Here is a 23179-nt window from a genome sequence, read left to right on the forward strand (position 1 = left end):
CGTTTTGCAACCTACCACACATTATGCTTGATTTATTAAAATGTTCAGTGATCATAGAGGCAGCATTACCTAAACAACAATATGTATTGACCTGGATCAGGATCAGTTCTATAAGTGGATTTTTATTTTGTGTTTCCTCAGCCTCCACAGCAAAACCAACTACACAGAGTCACAGTTTCACTCCAGGATTCTCCAAACCTGCATCAGATTGTTCAGACTCCTTCTTACCTCTGTGTGTGTGTGTGTGTGCATAAGTTCATGACCCCATCACTAAACAGTTTCACTATGAGTTTTTTGTGTCATTCACTAGTTTCGGTTCTTATTCTTAGTCCCTGTGTCAGTGTTAAAGAGAGTTTAACCTCAGTCATCCTGCTGCTGAAGCAGAGGTAGTGTTCATTCAGTCAGTGTCCACAATCCAATGAAAACCATAGATCAAGCGATTTCCCCATTTTCCACATATGAATGTACCTGCTTGTATTAGTAGAAACGGTGGTGACAAAAAATGAAACTTGTGTAACTACAAGCCTACTCTGGCCTGTCCACGTTGGAAAAGAAATGCCTTAAACAGGTATGATGCTGTGTAGTTCAGTGACATCGTTGCCCTCATGCAAAATTAGAATGAAAAATATTTTCCTTGCAGGAAGTGGATGGAAGTCAAATCAAAACACGTCATGCATGTTTGACTGATTACTGTTCAACATCTTGAACACAAAATTTGCATCAAAGGGGCATCAAAAGTATGTAAAACTGTGTCCTCAGATTCCCAGAACACGGGATGAGAGCAACTTTAACACTTTGACTGGAAAAACTGAAGAAATGTGCATAAACACTAAATAGATATCCTTAGAATACATTTATTCTGAGTGTATTTTGACTTTATTTTGTTTAGGTTGAAGTTTTTCTTTTATTGTGTTTTTCCTTTTTGCTAGTTTATATTCTTAGCTGTCTCGTCACCTTTTGCAAATAACTGAGATGCTCAAAGCAACAAAAGTCAACTGGAACAACTGCATTAGGCCAGATCTTAGGGATATTGACACTGATGCTAAAATCCTCAAAGATCTTTTTGAGGAAGAAAATCTCCCTGAAGTCTCACTACAAGCTAAAAGGCCAGAAGAGACAGCTGCTGCAAGTCGTGCAATACTAGGAATGGAGGAATGCAAAGCTAACACATTTGTTTGATAAGCTTAAAGAGTTTCCTTCCTGTTTTATGACAAAAATGAAAACTGGTATCAAAGGTCATCTATTGTGAAATAGAATAGAAAATGCTACTGTGAATGAGCCGCTCTTAGGAGCTCAGTGAATTCCATCATAGGATGCCACCAGTCGTGAAATTTCCTCGCTACTAAATTTTCAACAGTCAGTTGTTGGTGGTATTATAACACAGTGGTGGTGCCAAACTTCAGAGCCTTCAGATTAGTGAGAACAATGTGTAGAGAGCTTCATGAAATTGGTTTCCATGGTGGAGCAGCTGCAACCAAGCTTTACTTCACCAAACCCGGTTTAAAGCGTCTGATGCAAAGATGTAAAGCATGCCACCACTGCCCAGGGTTAAAGTCTTCTCTGGGTCAAGGGGCTGGCTTTACATTTCTGCAAAGAGTCCCGAAAACAAAGTTCCACAGAAACTTCCAGTGCTACTTACTGATGGAAATCCTTATTTCCAGGAAGCAACAAAGAAGCTGCAAAATACTGCAAAAAATATGTAATGTTTTATAACAGCTGAAGAAGGCAAAGGCATAGTTTACATGAGAACACACACCAACACACACCATGATCAACCTGAGTGAACAGAGTCAGATGAGACTTTTGCCTCTTTTCTGGGTTTGTACTTCCTCCATCAAACTGCATCAATGCAAGGATGTTTCTATTGCCTGAACTGCTTTCTAAGAAGTTAGAAGACAAGAGAAAAGAACAAGAATCGTGGATGATCAAACTGTCTTTGTGTTCCCCTGCTTTGGTTTTTGACCTTCTTCCTCTGTTTGTTGTGAATGAAGCTCAAAGTTAGTCGTCTAAGGAGCTTGGCAAGAAAAGCGTCTGGACTTCTTTAAGTTGCTTGAAGACGTGTCACCTCTCATCCGAGGAGCTTCTTCTGTTCTAGGGTCCAATGGTGGAGAGACCCAGATTTAAGCCCGTGGGAGTGGGAGGGACACTGGACCCCCTAAGGATCCTCCTTAGACTACGATGACCTGGATGACTGAGAACCTTCACAGACATAGTAAGTTTTGCCTTTATTTTTTGTGTCATCCTTTTTAAACCACAGCCAATGCAAATGAATAACAAGCTACACAAAAACACTGGATCACTTCTTTATTATCTCCTCAAACAGTTGTATAAGCATCAACATTCTCACACATAATCTTTATTTAAAAGTTGAGTAAAACATAAAACAGAAATGCAGCTGATTCAGTCTGATTCAAAGAGCATCTAATGTTTGCACAGACAGGCCGTTTCCATTGCTTAATCACTTCTGCTCACTTTGTTGCAACAATCAGTCACGACTTTAAAATAAAGACTTTGGTTATTTGAAAAGATACGTAAAGTTGAATATTCGAAATCAATAACTCAAGCAAAAAGAAAACAGCAAAAGAAAAAAATACATTAAACGATGACCTACCATCACATTTTCATCAAAGCGGTCTGAGCTGACAGATGCTGCAAAAAATATTATAATTACAGAGCGTCCTATCACCAAATCCCCAACAAACCTGCTGTAGCTTCAAGTCCAAGTGTTAAAAGGTATGACTAACATCTGAAACTAGGTAAAGCCTTACTCAGTGACAGTAATCACAACATTTTTTTATAGTTTTCTATTCATAAAGTTCTCTGAAATAAGATTTGTAGGATTTGCTTTATTTGAGTTTTTCACACAAAGTACAGAATAATATGATAATATTTCACAATAGAGCCTGAAACTTTCAGACGATGCTCTTCTTCTTCGTTTCCTCGTCATCCTTTTGGAAGACCGATCCATCTGACTGCTTCCTCCAGCTCAGTTTGATGTCTCCCTGTACTCCCTGCTCCTTCAGCTTCTGTTTGATCTGAGACACACAAAAAAGTACTTTCTTGAATAACACTCACTCAGTCTTTCATAGTCAGCTTAATCCTATAGCTCATGCTTAGTTTTTAATGAAAAATGACCAACATTGTAATTTGACTTTGGCAGTTCAGTGTTATGAACTCCAGAGGAAAAGTAGTTCAGACTCTGGTTCCTACTTTTAGATCGCTCTGTGAAAGGGTTGTATTGACCAATTTCATAACTGGGACAACAACAAACTACAAACCAGAGACCAAACAGGATCATGGTCCTGACCCGAGGCATCACCTTTTGGCTTGAACACTGTGGACTGATGATTTTCACAGTACTCGAAGGATTACTCACCACAGCTTCATCTGCCAGGATGAAACAGACTGAGACTCATGGCTCTTACATAATGCTCTTCTAGTCTAACTGAGAACTCAAACCCTCACTCAGTCTGAGGCTGCATTTAGTCAAATGCAGGAATCATCACATTGCTTTAAGCTTATATTCAGAAAAGTATATTGTTACAGTTTTGTGTTGAAGCAGATACAGTTGGTTAGCATTAGTATGTGTCTGTACACATCACCAGTACAGACCTGTGTTAGACTTAGTGAGATCTTGGACAGACTCTTTGTTGTTTATTAATAAGTACACCTTAAAATGTGTCATGACTTGCCTGGTTCAGCATGGCTTCCATCACATCAGGGTGGGTCAGATCAGGACTGGAGTTTATCAGATTCACTCTCACCACTTGCTTGTAAACAGGTGCTTTGCAATAACCAAGAAGAAAAATAGTTACATAGTTACTGCTGCGTAAGAAACAGGAACAACTGCTTACAATGAAACAAATCTGAGTGCAATTTCTGCAATGCAGGAAATGTCAAATAACGTATGACCCAAGAGTCTGTGTACAACAATGGTAGATCTTCCCTTTACAGAACGGGGCACAAAGCAAACCATCAGATTATGATTATCTGCTCATTGATTGGGTTAACAGAACTTTTAATTGTGTCAGGTCACTAATCGTGTCATACATCTTAAGCTAAAAACGTCTTTGTTTATATGAATGCGTTTTGTAAATTGTGGCTGACAGCAGCAGGATCAGAGGCCAGACTTTCTGAAACATGGCTTACCAATGTAGCAAACAAATTCTTTCATGGAGTCACAGGTCCAGTCCTCCCATTTTGCATTTAGTAAAAAGTTTGCTGCCACACAAGACTCGTGTCCCATCAGATTGTTAGGTTCAATAATTGTCCAATATCTTAATGAGGAGTTACTTCCATTTGTCCACTTCCAGGAATCTCTGAAAAGGCCGATCCACACCTTCACCCCTGCAGGTACCACCTCATCTATCTTCTGGTTCTCTGTCATGTTCCTCACACTGGCCAGGTCTGTGTAATGAAGTCTGCAGTAGGTCTGGGCCTGCGTCCACGTCATGAGATTGTCAATGTAGACAAATGTCATAGTCGACCCTGAAAACAGACCATACTCGAGTGCTGTGTACAACCGTAAATGCATTTTTAAGTGTGAAGAGTTAGGCCATTGTTGAAACGTCAATAAAAGTTCGGCAACAAAAATTAAAAATATGAGCTGCTTTGTTGAAAATCCTCACCTCTGTTATCAGAGCAGACGAATCTGTAGAAACTCTCACAAGGATAATCAAACCACAGTCCATCAAGCATCAGTACGCAGAATTCTTTACTCATTACGTTGTCTGGTTGCCAAGGTGACCAGTTTCTGAACTCAGCCTCACTGGTTTCTGACATCGACCACCTCCAGCCACTGATGTCATCATACAGCCCGATCCAGGCTCGCTGAAAGCACCAGCGGGTTTGTTTCATTAGACATAATATCTATGAGTTAGGCTGTCAGATTGTCAGTAAGAAACTCGGTCTCAGGGCAGAACATCTCATTTTGGTATTTCATTACAAAATTGTGTAATTGAGTTTTTAAAAATTACTGAGCTTTTATCAGATTCACTAAAATAATTATTTGCTTGTAAATTTTAAATTCTTTGATGTGTACAAGCAAAAAAGATTTAAGCAGACGGATCCTAACCCTAACCCTGGATGGGATGCTACTGACCTAGTAGTTGTCAGCTATGTCTCCCTGCTTCTCTCCACAGCTGCCTGGTTCCACGTGAGTCTGGTCACCTTTGTCTGACCCACTCTCTCACACGTTCACTTATTATTCTGATTTTATCTGACTACACTTCATGATATATTTATCTTTCAATCACATTTATCAGGCATGAACATTGATTTGTATGGAGTCAGAATTAAGTCTTCAGCAGTTCTGGGTGTAAGTGGTCACAACCTTTTTTTCCTTTTTACACCACACGTCCCAAATTCATTAGTTGATAAATAATAATTTTTTAGTAAACATCATGGAGTATGAGATGGTGGGGTTTTATTTTAGCAGATTTATTTTACACAATTCTTAAAACAGCAGTGAATCTAGTGTCAATGACTGCAGACGGAGAGGATGTTACATGTAAAACATAACCACACTGAAACAGAAAGCAGAGAAAATCTACTGAAATAATAAAAAAAATCAATATAGTTCAGTATGTTTAAAGTTAAATAATTAGTTGGCATGTTTCCAGAAGAAAAAAAATTGAGTTTACGTAGGCGTTCTCCATGATGCTCATTTTGCTCACGTCCACCATGTCGTTCAGCGTCTGCACATCCTGCATGTCGTCTACAGCAGCCAGGTCTGTGTATTTGTCCCTGCAGTAACTCAGCGCTTCAGTCCAGTTCTTCAGCTCATAAACAAACTGGTAGTAATGTTTGGAGGGTGACGGCACAGAGCCCTGTAAAAACAGCATATAAGCAAGTATTTGGATTAAATGTGGTCTTAACATTTTAGCTTCACTGTTACATTACATTTCTATATAATTATTGTTTGGTGTAATTATTAAAGAAAAGCAAAAAATACTGAAAAAATGCATTTTTGTGTTTTTGTGAAAAGCTGTGAAAGGGAGACTTTTTTATGACTACATTGAAGTGGCTTTATTATCATTTCAGCCGTGTGCAGTGGTACAGTACACAGTGAAACGAGACAACGTTCCTCCAAGACAATCACAGTCAACACAGGACCACATAAAGTGCAAAAAACAGTGCAACACCAGACAGAACACAACGATACAGACACAAGACGGTGTAACAATGACAGTGGGTTATGCAAAAAGTAAGTATAATAATGTAAAAATATTACATTTAATAGAAAATGATAAGAATCAGACAACTTGCCTGTTGCGGCTATGATGAACAGAACTTTCTCCATCCCTGGATGTTTCGTGCTTTGTCCTTTAGTCTGTTGATATTCAGCAGCTGAAATGACTTTTTTATCTTTGTCTCCATGCAAAATGAATATGCAAGGTATTTCCAAGAGCACTATGAATACATGAAAGCTATGAACGTATGAGTGTGTGCAGAGGTCAATTCAAAACAAGTCAAATCATTTTCATTTACATTCTTTATTTTGCATGAGGGGGGAAACAAATCCGCCTCTAAACTTTTCAACTAGAAACACTTTTATGACACTTCATCAAAATATGATGTTCATAGTCACTCTTACATGTACTGACATTTTATTTGTCCACTCCACTACACACACACACACACCCACACACACACACACACACACACACACACACACACACACACACACACACACACTAAAAACTAATAACACTAAAAACACATCTTGAGCCAAACTCGTGGGGACGGTCCCCACAGGTATAGTAGCATCTTCACATACCTGCACTTTGAAACAGCTTCAGTCTTTCTACTTGTACATGATGTTGATTCATGGATAATATCCAAATCCATACAGAGCCATAAATCAAGCTGTGTGAAGCACTAGCTAGAGCCAGTGAGTGGAACCAAAGGCAAAACCAGAAATGGGCCACACCCAAAAACATTGGTTTGCTGTAAGGTGAAAAGGCTCTTTGTAGTCATAGTTACAATAGCAAAACATGGCAGTGGTGAGGTAACATAACAACGAACTGACATCCATCATGACTGATTCAACAATCAGGCAAAGTGTTTCCTGCTGTTCTTTGGATGTTGTCCTGGCTTCTGTTGTGATCTACTTGAAGGTCAGGCCAGTCCTGGGAAGGTTCACCACTACTCCAAGTTTTCTCAATTTCTGTTTTTTGTTTTTGGACATATTCAGCCTACTTTACTTTTACTTTGTCAAACAGACTCTGTTTGAGTTACATTTTTTTCAACTGGCCTTACTTACAGTAATCAGTAAGTGAAGTGCCAGTCAGCAGATGGTTGCTGGTGTATTTTAATAAGACTTTTGTATATTCAGCACTTGTATATTAACTGTCAGCATGTGAAACTGATTCAAAATTGTGAAACAACGAAAGTGAGCTTATTTTGTCCAGTGAGGTCCTTCCCTACTGTAATGTTAACTGGAAGAGGTTGTGGAAGTTCAGTGAACTCCCAGGTAACTTCCTTTATTTTGTTTATGACTTGCAGTTTGTGTGTGTGTGTCTGTGTCTGTGTGTTTGTGCTTACCCCTGCACTCTTCGTTGGCGATTGTTGAAAGCCGCAAAAGTTTACATCAACACGGAAAAACAGAAAATCTTTTAAATACGCTTCAAACTTGTCGCTTGCTTTTATTCCTCTTGAATAAATTACACACAGATCATATGGATTTTCTCATATGATGAGAATTGAAATGATTTTGTGTGTGTGTACCTAAAATGTGCAAATGCACACAGAACAGACAGGAAGAGGAAGTAAATGTTAAATTAAAGCAGCGTCAGCTCCTGATTAATCAGACACAGGGACAAGCGACTGACAGGTTGAAGTTGTTCTCCTGAAGTGTAGCATATTTCCTCCATTTGAATCACTTTGACAATGAAGCTCCTGCATGCTGTGATCTTCTTCTTCTTATCAGGTGAGATCTGATGACCTTTGTATTTCTGTAGCTGTGTGTAGTTTTTCAATTAATCTTTTTATAATATTGATGCTAGCTTCTACACAGGGCGCAGAGGTGCTTGGTTGTGTTCCTGAATTTTTTTGACATGGCTGATATACTGTGGGATGCAAAAGTTTGGGCAACCTTGTTAATAGTCATTATTTTCCTGTATAAATCGTTGGTTGTTACAATAAAAAATGTCAGTTAAATATGTGATATAGGAGACACACACAGTGATATTTGAGAGGTGAAATGAAGTTTATTGGATTTACAGAAAGTGTGCAATAATTGTTTAAGCAAAATCAGGCAGGTGCATAAATTTAGGCACCACAAATGGAATCAATATTTAGTAGATCCACCTTCTGCTGAAATGACTGTCATGGCGGGGTGCGCCGGTGTGAGGAAAGAGGTAGACCCAGATGCAGACACGGTGGAGACAAAACGTAGTTTCAAAAACAAAGCGAGCCTTTATTGGCTGATTGCAGAAGAAAAACAAGGAACTAGGGAAACTAAGGAGGCTATGAACACTGTTAACAAAAAGGCTGTGACACTCAGTGGAAAAACTATGAACACTGAGTAAACTAGAAAACACAGAGAAACAATGGAGTAAACCTATGAAAACTGTGGTGAGGTTAACAGACGATCTGACACTGACTGAGTGGAACACACAAACTAAATACACATAAGGAATGATCAAAGGAAGTAGAATCACATGGGGAAAACAGCTGACAACAATTAACATAATGACAGGACACGTGAAACTAAACATAACACAAAACTCTTTCAAAATAAAACAGGAAACATAAGGAGATCCAGACATGACTTGAACTTGACAAATAAAGAAAACTTGGACATGAAACATGGCAGAATGTAACCAGATAAACCATAATGAAACTAGACTAAAAAGAATAACAAAACACCAAGAAACTCAGAATACTGGGTCACATGACCCAGGGCCATGACAATGACAGCCTCTAAGCGCTTCCTGTAGGTTCCAATGAGAGTCTGGATTGTGGTTGAAGGTATTTTGGACCGTTCCTCTTTACAGAACATCTCTAGTTCATTCAGGTTTGATGGCTTCCGAGCATGGACAGCTCTCTTTAACTCACACCACACTACAACTGCAGCTCTCCTCCACCAGTGTGTGAATGTGTGTGTGAATGGGTGGATGACTGGGTGTGTAAAGCACTTTGGGGTCTCTAGGGGGGACTAGTAAAAGCGCTATACAAATACAGGCCATTTACCATTAAGGTCTGGGGACTGAGATGGCCGTTCCAGTACGTTGTACTTGTTCCTCTGCATGAATGCCTTAGTGGATTTAAAGCAGTGTTTCGGGTCGTTGTCTTGTTGAAATGGTAAATGGCCCGTAGTTATATAGTGCTTTACTAGTCCCTAAGGACCTCAAAGCGCTTTACACAACCAGTCATCCACCCATTCACACACTGGTGATGGCAGCTACATTGTAGCCACAGCCACCCTGGGGCGCACTGACAGAGGCTGGTTTTCAGACCCCCGCTCTTTCACTACTCAGGTTAAACATGATATATAAGTCACTCGGGTAACTTAAAAATGTAATTGTTCGCCTTTTTCAGTGGTTTAATTGTTCCGGAGTAAATCGGTTTGGCTGAGATCAAAGTTATTAGATCAAATAAAACTTTATTAATCCATCGGGTAGGTTCCTCCGGGATTTTCACACAGCTGAATAAACGTTAAACTGAAAACTGTGAGAAAAAGTGTGAGACAGTCGAGAATTTACGCCAGTGTCCTGTTATATTTTAGATAGCAAGGAGCAGACGGCCGAGTTTATTAAACTCCACCAAGACAGCGGTGACGCTGATCTGAAGGCTAGACCGTCCAATTTCACAGCCTCGTACTTCCGGCCTTCTCGGCCTTTGAAGGACCCGGCCCACGTAGACCGTGAAGGCCGGGTCCTCCGAAGGATGCAGCCGACGTTTTGGGACACAGCCCTAGAGTGTTACGACTCCTGTCTATGATAGCAATAACCTAGGTGTTGAAGCAATCGAACCACTGCTCCAGTGGCCATAGCAAAGTAAGCTGAAACCCCTTATAATACTGTTAAGTTTTGAAACTGTGTATCAGCCACCAAGTCCAAATGTAATTGCTGGAGTGTTTCAAAGCAGAGTCCAAGTATGTAAACAAACAACCAAACACAAAAAAGATGTAGTTCAATAAGTACTACTGGTATAACTGAATTATTGAATGACAACAGACAGAAGGCTACGAATAGATAACAAAACTCCCCGTCTCCGTGCAACAGGTATTACGTCATTAGCCAACGGGTAGAGGTCACTGAGGTTGCCTCCTTATTTATCAAAGAAAAATAAAATTATTGAGTTAAATGAAAGTAATAATCAGCATTTCGGTACCATAGCATTCAGACTATATCGCTACACTCTGAGGGGAAAAGCAACGTCTTACGTGGATCCCGACTGCGCCTCTATACCTGTATGGAATGTTTGGTACCTGCATTTGGTGTCATTGTTTTATTAGTAATAATTCTTCATGGGGCTTCCGGAGCCTTTGGGAGCCTCTCAATGTACTGTTGAGCCTCGTCCACAGAGCTGAAAAACTTTCTGGCGCCGCTGGCCTGCGTTATGTGAAGCTGTGCTGGGAAAAGGAGAGCCGGCCTCTTTTCCCAATAACTCACAGAGAAGGTTGGAAAAGAAGTGAGTGGGGAACCCACTTTCAGTGTCTTCAGGCAGTCCAAGGACGCGGATGTTCTGACGCCTGCTATGACTCTCCAGGTCGGTGACTTTGTTCTTCAGCTGGTTGTTGTCTTCGCGAAGAGCGGCACACGTGCTTTCAAGGTCAGCGACTCGTTGGCTGAGGTCTTCAGTTTCAAGCTCCAAGGACGAAACTCTCTCGGCCTGTTCCTCTTGGGCTTGTCGTACCTGGTCCAGTTTTGAATCGAGGGTGTTAAATGAGGTCTTAAATTCAGACACCAACTCATCTCGGTGCTGCTGGAGCAGCGTGGTGATACCCTCCAGTGTTAAGCTAGCGTCCTCCTTTTTGTTTGTTTGGAAAGGGTTAAAAGTGTTCAAAACACTAGAAAAGTAGTTACGAGTGTAAGCGACTTAAAGGTGGCAGTTGAAGGGGTGAAACTGGTCAAAGCGGAGTTAAGTTCACCGGAGCAGTTCGTTCCTGAGTCTACTCAGGTCGCATGCTGACCGGAAGTTCCCTGTCTTCAGGTCATTTGAGAGTCGTTTTGAGACCCCCATGTTGCTACTCTTCAGAGAAAATTAAAACAGGAGGGAAACTTACAATTGACCCCCTTAAATACTCTTTCTCATTATTGGATTCACCTGTGTATGTAGGTCAGGGGTCACTGAGCTTACCGAGCCAATTTGAGTTCCAATAATTAGTTTTGAAGGTTTTTGAATCAATAAAATAACAACAGTGCCCAAATTTATGCACCTGCCTGATTCTGTTTAATCAATTATTGCACACTGTCTGTAAATCCAATAAACTTCGTTTCACTTCTCAAATATCACTGTGTGTGTCTCCTGACATTTTTTTTATTGGAACAACCAACGATTTATACAGGAAAATAATGACTATTAACAAGGTTGCCCAAACTTTTGCATCCCACTGTAGGTGCTTCAGACCTGCACTGGTTAGCATGCTGTTAGTTTCCCCTGTCAAACCTACGGTCACAGACAGAGGGAGGCAGAGCTGTCTGTTAGGGCTAATTCACCGTTGAGCTGTCACAAGAAACGCACAGCTCGTGACCATGGCGCAGACAAACAGATCACATTTTGTACCCGTTTAACATTTTGTATTGACACTGAGCTGAATCACCTGTTTTCACTGTTTATCTGTCCAACAGGTACAACTGGGTTTGTCAAAGCCAGCATTTGGGTTGGACCTGAAGGAGGGAATTTATCACTTCATAGTTACCTCACTGTGTCTGGAAACACAAAGTTCTTCTGTAAGGAAAAATGTGAGCGAGCAGAGAACATTCTCATTAAAACAGATGGAACCACAGCTCAGAGCCGCAGATTGAAGATTGAATACAAAAATGCATCTTCAGGAAGAGGAATGCTGTCTTTCACCATCACACATATGATCAAGTCTGATTCAGGAATGTACCGGTTTGGTTTGGGTAAATCTTCAGCTCCAGATTCATACTCAGACTTTCAGGTCAGAGTTTCCAACGGTGAGTTTCTGTCAAACGTCATTTGATTCATAACTGTGGAACCATCCACTGTGGAACGCCAGGACTGCCACAATGAATTAATTAAATACATCATTAACCTCTGAAGCCCCAAGCCTCCCTGATCTCCTGCCTTTTGCTCCCGTATCGGGAGGGTTGGGGCTTAAGAGGTTAAATAATTAATTAAATGTGTGAATAATTAATTAATTCAATGTGTCGTGAATATTTTTTAAAATTAATTATTTCCAATTTTAATTAATTATTGCCACATTTCATTAATTATTTAATGGTGTATTTAATTAATTCATTATGGCTCTCCTCCATAGTCCACCTGCTCTCATACCTGCATAAACTCTCAGGCTAAATACAGACCTATTTTAACTCAGACATTTTAATCAGTTATTATCTAATTCATAGATTACACTGACTTGAATTCACTGAATACACTGTATTAAAATGAGTTCAACTGATTTTAATTACACTCAAAGCAGACTAGATTATAACACACTTTGGGTAATAACACACTGAAGCTCTGCGTTAGACTAGCACAGGAAATGTTGTCACTAGAGTGTAACAGCTGACAGGAAGTACAGACAGTACTTAATGAGTTTTCATCTATTTTATAGAATTTAATAAAAGCTCTGGATTCTTCCGTGCGCAGACTGAGGGAGAAGAAATCTCATTCCCATGTTCCAATGCTGTCCATGGACAGAGGAAGTTCCTTTGCAAGAATCCGTGTAAAAAAGAAGGAAATATTTTCATTGACACAACTAACGACAAAGCCGAGAATGGCAGGTACAGCATCAAATACACAAAAGGATCTGCGTTTGGACTGTATGCAGCCATCAGACAGCTGACCAAGTCTGACACGGGACAGTACTGGTGTGGTTACGGCGACCCTTTGTCTCCTGACTCATACCACACTGACAATATTTTTGTCGTAGAGGGTAAGTTTCTTTACCAAATCATGAAAAATGTCTTTGTGTATTTATAATTGAATGTGTTTCAGAATCTGTAATTAACCATTTTCACCAAAATCAATATGTTTCTAACACACACACACACACACACACACACACACACACACACACACACCATCAATCCTTTAAGAAGTTTCCTAGTTGGATGTCTACAAAGGGATCAGCTGAGCCAATGTGGGCTATGACTGAGATCAGCTGATCTTTCATGCTAGATTTACTTTATTATGATATTCATCAGAACATGTTGTGTTAGATCTTACCAATAGGATTATTTAATAATTATATTTTCTTATTGTCATATTGGGTATTGATTTTGTATCCGATTGACTGTTTTGTTTATTGTTCACAGCTTCAAAACCTTCTGCCTCCACACCTTCATCGGGTCAAACTGAATCTGCGAGCAGCAGCTGGGGTCGAGGTGGGTTGCAAAGCAGTTGCAGCTTCACAGCATCTGTCGGGAGGTTAAATGAAAATTACATCCTATTGATCTTTATGGCCGTTCGGAGCGGACATGCTCCGTTTTGCGTAACTATTTTTAAAGCCTGGTAGAACTGCAACCACATAAGCTAGCGTAATATTTTTTTTGCATATGAAACAGGAGGAAGTGTACTTACATCTTATACATTCAGCTTGTGCTAGTTCACGGTTTCCTTCCACATAAAGCTTTGCAAAAATTGCATGAAAAGCATTTGCAGCAACAAAAACACAATATTCCAGAAACACCATTGCCGATCTGACCGTCAGCACGATCTAGCTGATGCCCAAAACCGGAAGTGATGTCATTTTCACGGAAAATGCTTTTTCCTATAGGGCATTTACAGAGATATGCTGGTGTTTTTAAAATTCATGTTTGAGTTTATGCCTTTCTGTGTAGTTTCTGGGATGCTTAGAATTCAGATTACACTGTAGGAAATAGTTGATTTTGATGCACATGCTGTTTATTTTGCAAATTTGCATTAGAACTTGGCTCTATGGTAAATCTTAAAGGGTTAAAAGACATTTTCCAGTTGGTGAAGGTATGTGCACTGGCACTGAGGCCAGCTGGCCTGTCAGGTTGTGACCAACTTTGACTATAGGTAAACTAATGAGATACTTGGCTTAATTGATTATAGTATTGATTCTGTATTTTGTTTCTATTCAGTACTGTTAGCACAATTAACTTGCTGAATCGTACCAGCATTTTCTTTAATTGATTAACTACTTTGCATTGATTGTTTGCAGCTTCAAACCCTCCTGACTCGACACAACAGACAACAACACAGAGTCACACTTTCACTGCAGGACTCTCCAAACCGTCATCAGACTGTCCAGGCTTCTTCCTGCCTATGGTTGTGTGTCTGTCCTTGGTTGGAGCTTTACTGTTGTGTGTTGGTCTCCTGCTCTACTACATTAGTAAATTGAAGAGGAAAGCTGTATTAAACATCAGAAACAATGACTACACGGTCATGAAGGTGAGTTTCCTTAAATCATTTTGCTTTTTTAAAAGATTTATTATGATAATCACAGAAACCAAAGAAAATAAAAATCTGTTTACTGCTTAAATTTTCTGATTGACACGTTTCACTACGTTTTCACCAACAGTGAGCAGTCTGAACAACATCAGCTTCAAAGTCTGATCAGTGTCTGAGAGAATAAACACAATCTGTGTGGAAGCACAAGGACACACGGTCATTTGGATCAAACTGATTCAAGAATATTAAATATGTTCTCTGCTGAAACTTGTTCTTTTATTTTCAGTTGTCTTCTATCAACGATGATTAGACTCCTTCCTCTGCACATGAAGACTCCAAAAGGACCAGGAACAGAACTACCCTGCATTTATAAAGATGAACATGTAAAAGTAATGCTAATGTTGTGTAGCTTAAGAAGTTTACTCAAAATTAAATTTTCGTGAAAACAAAACAAAAAATCTAATTGAAGTGTGTGCAGCATCTTTGTTTGTCAGTCAGAGCCGTGATGTTGGCAAAAATGCCATAAAATCTTAAGGATTCAGTACATTAAATGTCAGGTGTGTTTCCAGAACCACTAAAAACTGCTGTAATTAAACCTATACTGAAAAAGGACGATCTTGACAAGACACAAATGAACAACTACAGGCCGATCTCAAATCTCCCATTTTTAAGTAAGATAATTGAAAAAGCAGTTTCTCAACAGCTCGATTACTTCTTAAAACAGAATAACTGCTATGATGCCTTCCAGTCAGGTTTTAGACAGAACCACAGCACTGAAACCGCTCTGACCAAAGTGTTTAATGACATATGTCTGAACACAGACAGTGGAAAAATGTCAGTCTTAGTTTTGCTGGATCTCAGTGCAGCATTTGATACAGTTGACCACAACATATCACTCAAACGACTGGAGAACTGGGCAGGTCTTTCAGGAACTGTACTAAACTGGTTCAAAACATACTTAGAAAACAGGAAATACTTTGTATCAATAGGTAACTTCACATCTGAGCAGACAAGTATCACATGTGGAGTTCCCCAAGGTTCCATCTTGGGACCCCTTCTGTTTAACATTTACATGCTCCCACTGGCACAGATTATAAAGAACAACAAAATAAACTACCACAGCTATGCAGATGACACACAAATATATATCACAATGTCACCAGGAGACCGAGGCCCTGTACAGGCTCTTGGTAAATGCATCGAGGAAATCAATGACTGGTTGTGCCACAATTTTCTCCAGCTAAACAAAAACAAAACTGAGGTAATAGTCTTTGGCGCCAAAGAAAAACGATTACAGGTCACCAGAGAACTTCAATCTATACACCTAAAAACCACAAACCAGGAGAGAAATGTGGGTTTAGTGATGGATGCAGACCTAAACTTAGAAAAACACATTAAGACAATAACAAAGTCAGCTTACTATCACCTCAAGAATATATCAAGGATAAAAGATCTGATGTCTCAACAGGACCTGGAAAAACTAGTCCATGCATTCATCTTTAGTAGGCTTGATTACTGTAACAGCATCTTTACAGGTCTACCTAAAAAATCAGTCAGACAACTACAGCTCATTCAGAACTCTGCTGCTCGAGTCCTCACTAAGACCAAAAAAGTGGACCACATCAGTCCAGCTCTGAGGTCTTTACACTGGCTGCCTGTCCGTCAGAGGATAGACTTTAAAGTTCTGATGCTGGTCTATAAAGCTCTGAATGGTTTAGGACCAAAATACATCAAGTGACCTCCTGACCCAGTATGAACCTTCCAGATCCCTCAGGTCATCTGGATCCGGTCTTTTATCAGTTCCCAGAGTCAGAACCAGACACGGAGAAGCTGCATTCAGCTTTTATGCTCCTTATCTCTGGAACAAACTCCCAGAAAGCCTCAGATCAGCTGAAACACTCAGTTTATTTAAATCCAGGTTGAAGACTCACCTGTTCTCAGCTGCATTTGAATAAAGCACCAAATCCACACTTTTAAGCTTAAATTTCAAAACTTACATTTTAACTACTGATTTTATCTACTGTTCTGATTTTATCTACTGTCCTGATTTTATCTACTTTTTGATCAATTTTAAATCATGCTTTTTATTGTTTTTGTTTTTTAATGTCTTTGTAAAGCACTTTGAATCACCTTGTTGTTAAATTGTGCTATACAAATAAACTTGCCTTGCCTTACATTACAAACCAGTGGCTGTTTACATTGTTGGTATGTTCATCTTTTACAAAGATCTGTGAGCACATCAACATATCATGGTTGAACTGCCTGTTGTGTATTTGTGATATTGACAAAAAAAGAAAATAGTCGGATTTCGAGCATTTAGTTCATAATTCACTCCTCAGCTACGGTCGCCATTAGTGCAGAGCTATAAGCTAAAAGGTGACCTTGAGGGTCACCTTACATTAGTAGAACAAAAGGTGCCTATAAATAAAATGTATTATTATTATTATTATTATTATTATTATGTATTGATTTCAGTATATTTTACCTGTTCATTGTACCTGATTACAGTTTTGCATTGTTAAATACAGTGAAACTGTATAAAATACATATTAAAAAGTTCAATATTACGGTAAAATACTGGCAGCTGTGGTTACCAGAATTTCACGTGGAAAATATAGTGACAATGCAGAATACGTAACGGTATACTGTGTTGAGAAATGTAAAATTCACAGTGAACTTTGGTTTCTGCACAATAATTACATTGAAATAAAAAACTAATATAATGTAAACCTGTTAAAATACAATTTTAAGAAGCTTGATTACCGTCTGCTATTGACAAAGCACAGAAGAGCTGTTGTCAAGAGATGAATTCTAAGACACTTCTTCAGCTGAGAATCAGAGAGGAGAAACACACAGCTTTTACTTGCAGCAAGGGCAGCCACAGAGCACCCGCACGAGACTGAGCGCTCAGGGACTTGCGCTCTGCCACTGCCCTGGTCTTTATTTACAGACATCAGTGGGTGTTTGTTCCTTACATTGGAATGTGGATGTTTATATGTGTGTGTGTGTGGGGGGGGTCAGAGTGTGACCCCATAAAGACTTCCCTAAACCTGCTGGTCTGGAAGTCCATCAGTTCATCTAAACAAAAGGCACTTAGCCTAAAACAGACATAGATACATTCATCCTACCACAAAACAGTAAGAGAAGGTACGACCTCTCCCCTGCTCCCAGGCTGTGGGTGTGAATGCCAGAGCACTCTGGAATGCACACAAAGTCTTGTAGTGAACAACAGCCTAAGTCAACATGCAGTATTCTACCTTATATGCAAACTTATATTATTAAAAGATTATACTGACTACTAAGTACAATTTTCCATTGACAGCTGTATAATACAAAACATGTCTTTTTATTCAAAAGTTCATATTAACAGTAAATTGTTGGCAGCTGTTTTAGCCAGAATGTCGTCTAAAAAATTAAGCTCCAACAAATGAGGCCATAAACATAACAGGGCTGATTGGTGTAAAATTTACACTCTATGACGTTTTGTTCTAATTTGCTAGAAACATTAATGAAAAAACAGTAGAGACAATGATTAAATTAAACAGTTAATATTCATCCATCCATCCATTCGCTTCCGCTTGTCCTTTCCAGGGTCGCTGGAGCTGTCATAGGACGAGAGGTGGGGTACACCCTGAACAGTCTGACGCAGGGCTAACACACAGGGACAGACAACCATTCACACTCAAATTCACCTGCAGAGTCACACCTATGGGCAATTTAGATTAATCAATTAACCTATCCCCACTAACTGCATGTTTTTGGACTGTGGGAGGAAGCCGGAGTACCCGGGGAGAACATGCTAAGTCCACACAGAGAGACTCTGGCCTGATGGTGGAATTGAACTCAGGACCTTCTTGCGGCAACAGTGCTAACCACTGTGCCACCGTGCTGCCCTAAACAGTTAATATTAAATAATCAAATTAATGACTAAAAAGGCACTGATCTAATTAATATCAAACTTAATCCAACCAAAAACAAATAAGTACATAATAAACAGTCAAAACTTAAAACACTTGATACTTGCAGACCTGATAGTAGAGGGCTTTCAAAAAAGTCTCTGATGGTGTCTGAGGAACTGGAAAAGGTTTTGAAAACTGCAATTGAAATGAAATGCAAGTAGGGCTGGGTACCAAAACACAATATCTTTTTAGTACTGACTGAAAACATTCAGTAGGTATCCATACAGAAAAAAAAAATTTGGTGCAAAATTTCTGTACTTTTCTAATTCAATCTCTGTTATTGAGCCTCACGGGTCCTTTTCTTCTGCTGCCTTAAAAAGTTCCAGTCTGCATCTGCTGACTGTGACACATGTCATAAGTGCTGGTTTTGCTTGTATTGAAAGAACACGTGTGTCATTTTTACTGAATATGATTTCAAATTTATTCTTTTTAAAAGTGATAAAGTTCATGGAGCTGAATTTCTCTTTAGGGTCAGTGAAGGCTAACATAACGAAGAAAATAAGACAGTACACGAATCAAAACAAAAATAAAACATCATAACTTCCTAAACTAAATGAAAAAGGATAAGCATCCAAATTCCAAGAGACACAGTCAGCACCACAGACAGGAAACTGTACAGACTGAGGATGAATTCACAGCAGATTCATCCATTCTGTGTACAAACTGTGTCTTTGATGCACTGAAACAAACCCAGGTGTGAATCCAGAGAGTCTCATGTGTGGTGTGTGAGTGTAGAGTAGGTCTGGTCCTGGTCCCTGCCGGCTGGATCGAGGCTCTGGTAGGTCGAGTCTTCACGTGTAGAACCTGGAGTACAGTTCTCGTAGTGGACGTCCTGAAACAGAGACAAACTGTCTTCTTCACATAAAAAGAAGAGACTCTGACTTGGTTAAATCATTTGTGCTGGTAAATATTTCCACGTTGCCTCGTTGAACCTCTCAGACAACAGTGTCTCTGTTTGTTGTTGGAGTCTCCGTCTGGGCGGCCATTTTTGTCACCTACCTGTTTGAATTCACCTTCTTGGACTGTAATTTCTGGAACAGTCTACAAACTGAACCATCACACTGTGACTGCTTTATTTCTTTGTTACAGTAGCAGTCTGTCAACAGTGAGAGGAACCAAAGAGAAAGAAAGTCACCTCCATGTTTGTGTCCTCTGAGTTTCCTCTGGTCCTCAAACCTGTGGAACAAACAAAGGATGTTCCTCTGTTAGAGGGAGCAATCATTCAAAGTGCACGTGAGGCTGAAGATCACTGCTGCCCCTCCTGTTCTTTCATCCTGCTTAGTTGGACTTTATTAGGCTTCATTTTAGACTTTGCCTTCAGAATCAAAGACTCACATTTGCTCGAGTCTCCTCCTGTGTACTGAAGAAGTGATCCACAATAATTATACTATTTTACAGTTTTCATGGGTCGTGTAGTCAGAATATTTTTCCTGTTTTTACTTCACACGTCTGAAGCAGAGAACATCTGGATCTGATCCTGCTGACAGTGTCCAGAGTTCATGTGTGACACAGTTTAGGATTCAGTTACTTCCAGTGTTTAACATCATCTCTACAAGTCACTCCACTCTCCTCTTAGAGCCCAAAGTGGACAAGCAGGATGAAATATTTTGATGTTTGACTGCAGCTGTTTGAACAGACTTCAAGTGAAGTGAAAAAAGAGTTTTTGGTTAGAAACGAGACGTTCTGTGTGTTTCTGAGTCTCTGTTGTCTTACCTCTGCTGCTCTTCCTCTTGATGCAGATTATTAGAACAGTCAGTGATGAGAGGATGATGATGATGAGCAGAGAGATGATTACATACAGCAGCACACCTGTGACAGCAGAACAAGCTTGTTTTACATATTGATTGATGAGTTGCACATGTAGTGAAATAACAGACGTGAAACGAATAAACAAACAGATAAAAGTTCTACATGAACAAGAGGAGCTCACAGAGAATTTAGAAAAAGAAAACGAGTTTGGCACAACGTCACACTCACATCATAATTCTGATTAGAAAAGCTGCCACACAGGACAGGCTGATTAAAAACATACTGTCTTCTCTCATAGATGGATGTACCTGCAGATGCTGCTCTTTCAGGCTGCTCAGTGCTTCCAGTCAAAGTTAATGAAGGTGTGGAGCTTCCTGTCGTTGTGGCTGATGGTCCAGCTGCTGAACAAGAGCAGAGAGGAAAGTTTGACTTATAAATGTTTGGAGCTGTGAAGAAGAAAAACACAAAGATTCAAAAATCAGCTGAGAAATCAAACGAGCCTTAAATGGATCCACTGACTGAGAAAAAAACAGTTTGGCAGATTTAGTTTTAGATTTAAAAAATGCACTAAAATAGTTTAACAATGAAATAAAATATGAATGTATGTTGAAATATCAGGTTCTTGGAAACAATAAAGACATTTAGGGACATTAATGGTCACCTGTTCATTTCCAGCTCCACACTCTGATTCCTGCTCTCCATCACAGTAACTTTACAAAATTCACACTTCAAAATAATCTTGTTTCTAAATAATTCTGTTTCTATGTTGAGATAAACTGAGTGCTGAGAGCAGCCTGAGCTGTTGGCTCACAGGGATCACTGTACAGACACTGAGCTCATTATTAGAAACTTTGCTCGTGTTCAACATGAACATCCACCACTGGAACAGCAGATATATGACAGGAAATAAGGAACAGCTGAACAGCTCCACTCTGACAACATTTGATTAATGTCAGTAAAAACTCACCGTCTGTAACAGTGACCTCAAAGTCTCTGAATGAACCACTCAGGTAACATCTGTACCGTCCTGAGTCAGACTTGGTCAGCTGTGTGATGCTCACATACAGAACTCCTGAATCTGTATGTGAATCATATCCAACGTTGTATCTGCCTCTCTGAGCTCTGTTATCATTTGTGTCAACAAGAATGTTGTGTCCTCCACACTCTCCTCTGCAGAACAACTTTCTGTTTCCAAAGTGTTCAAAGGAACATCCGACTGTGAGAGAGCTTCCAGTTTCTTTATCGAAGTGTTTCAGCTGATCATCGTTTCCATCCAGCAGTGCTGTTAAAGAGACAAACGACCAATAGTTACTATCTGTGCTGAAGATGATGCAGTCTGATCAGAGTAACTCCAGTTTGATCCACAGTTACACTGGGAGCTGCCCAGTTCAACCAGTCTGACAGAGGAACTGTTGGACTAAGTGAGATTTAAACGGCTTCATCATCAGACTGATTGGATTCATGAAAATCAGCTTTTATGACAAGTATAGACTCTAAACTGTGAACCCTTCATGGTTTTAAGTACATTTAAAGTCTGGATGGACGTTTGCGTTCTGAATGTGATTTTCACACATTCATTGAGGAAGAATCCATTTTGCTGTGAGGGGAACTCTTGGAAAGATCAAACCGACGACACAGAAGCAAAAACTCATCAAAGAAAATCAAAGTTACATCAGAAAATCTTCTTTCATTCATCAGCGTCTGTTTCTGACATCAACATTTCATTCACATCATTATCAGCTGACACACTCACTAATATTCACACACACTCGTGTCCCAGCTGCAGTTCATCGGTTACTTAGAGGAGTCCAAATGTAACCAACAGTTTACAGAAGAACAAACTTCAGCTTCTTTAAACCGTCAGCAGCTGTCAGTGAAACTCAAACTTTGCTTCAGGAACAGAAACTAAACATTTCCACAGCTGAAACAGAAACTCACCTTCAGCAACAACGATCACAAACGGTGTGAATGAAGCTGATGATGAAGATCCACCCAAACCACAGCTGTACTGTCCAGAGTCAGACTCAGTCAGCTTTGAGATGCTCACATATAAAACATAAATCTGATTTTATTTCATATTCAATGCTGTATCTGCCTGTTTGAGCTCTGACATCAGTTGTATTAATGAGAATGTTTTCTCCTTCACATTCTTCTCTGCAGAACATCTTCCATGTTCCTGGAGACTTAAAGTAGAATCCAGCTTTCAAATCTCCTCCAATGACTCCATAGTGAAGAAACTGAGCACCGGTGACTTCAGGGTTTCCATCCTGCAGAGCTGTTGGAAACATGAACCATCAATAGTTACTGTTTGTACTTCCTGTAAGAAGCTGCAGTCTGATCACAACATTCACACACAGACACACTGAGACTAAAGTCTGAATAACAACAATGATTCATGTCAAATACATTTCATTGTCTAAAGTGGTGGAAAATCTTCTTCCAGTCGACACGACTCAAAATATATCTGAACATGTTTCCTATGCATGAATAAAATGACAATAAAAGATGAAGATGAACAAAACATGTAAATGACTCATAACTCCTCTGTGTGGTACTTGTAGTAATTATGTGTTGAGAGATTGAAGCAACAGCTCAACATGCAAGTTTTTCATGTGTTTCATCCACAGGAAGTGATGTCATCATTTAGTTTAAATGTACTGCTGGTGTCAAAGTTCAGGAAGCAACAACAAAACCAGTGATGAAGTTTTTATTTGTTGTAACTTTAGTTTCACTGAGGGCGATCGTGGCTCAAGAGTTGGGAGTTCACCTTGTAATCTGAAGGTTGCCGTTTCGAGCCCCGGCTTGGACAGTCTCGGTCGTTGTGTCCTTGGGCAAGATACTTTGTTTTTTTTTTTGTTTGTTTTTTTAGGACGTAACAAATACTTGCAATGAACGACATGTTATTGAGTAATTTA

The 23179-nt window shown here is 39.6% G+C and overlaps 4 protein-coding genes across 5 annotated transcripts in view; 2 read left to right on the forward strand and 2 right to left on the reverse strand.

Annotated features, from left to right (window-relative positions):
- LOC120728121 (neural cell adhesion molecule L1.1-like) overlaps positions 1 to 23179 on the forward strand; it is a 589469-nt gene that overhangs the window by 421657 nt on the left and 144633 nt on the right. The window lies entirely within an intron of this gene.
- Positions 2298 to 5843, reverse strand: LOC120727957 (putative C-type lectin domain family 20 member A). Its single transcript, XM_040022573.1, has 5 exons — positions 5643 to 5843; positions 4629 to 4830; positions 4150 to 4488; positions 3693 to 3784; positions 2298 to 3035 (listed from the first exon to the last, which is right to left on the reverse strand). Exons 1-5 carry the CDS (start codon positions 5841 to 5843, stop codon positions 2913 to 2915), a joined length of 957 nt encoding a protein of 318 aa, XP_039878507.1. The 3' UTR covers positions 2298 to 2912.
- Positions 7798 to 15206, forward strand: LOC120728140 (CMRF35-like molecule 9). The gene is made up of 6 exons (XM_040022911.1): positions 7798 to 7930; positions 11799 to 12128; positions 12752 to 13072; positions 13455 to 13523; positions 14327 to 14556; positions 14843 to 15206. The coding sequence occupies exons 1-6, from the start codon at positions 7891 to 7893 to the stop codon at positions 14864 to 14866; spliced, it is 1014 nt and encodes a 337-aa protein (XP_039878845.1). The 5' UTR covers positions 7798 to 7890; the 3' UTR covers positions 14867 to 15206.
- Positions 17308 to 23179, reverse strand: part of LOC120728136 (polymeric immunoglobulin receptor-like) — a 29091-nt gene continuing 23219 nt past the window's right edge. Inside the window, exons 4-7 of one of the 2 annotated variants that reach the window (XM_040022905.1) lie at positions 20573 to 20665; positions 20229 to 20324; positions 19651 to 19691; positions 17308 to 19347 (exon numbers count right to left, since the gene is read on the reverse strand). In XM_040022905.1, coding sequence (XP_039878839.1) covers positions 19228 to 19347; positions 19651 to 19691; positions 20229 to 20324; positions 20573 to 20665 — 350 coding nt within the window. In that variant the 3' untranslated portion in view covers positions 17308 to 19227. The remainder of the gene's footprint in view (positions 19348 to 19650; positions 19692 to 20228; positions 20325 to 20572; positions 20666 to 23179) is intronic. The other variant, XM_040022906.1, reaches the window with a different exon arrangement.

The sequence above is a fragment of the Simochromis diagramma genome, unplaced genomic scaffold, assembly GCF_900408965.1.
Source record: "Simochromis diagramma unplaced genomic scaffold, fSimDia1.1 OVJJ01000308.1, whole genome shotgun sequence".
NCBI classification, from domain to species: Eukaryota; Metazoa; Chordata; class Actinopteri; order Cichliformes; family Cichlidae; genus Simochromis; species Simochromis diagramma.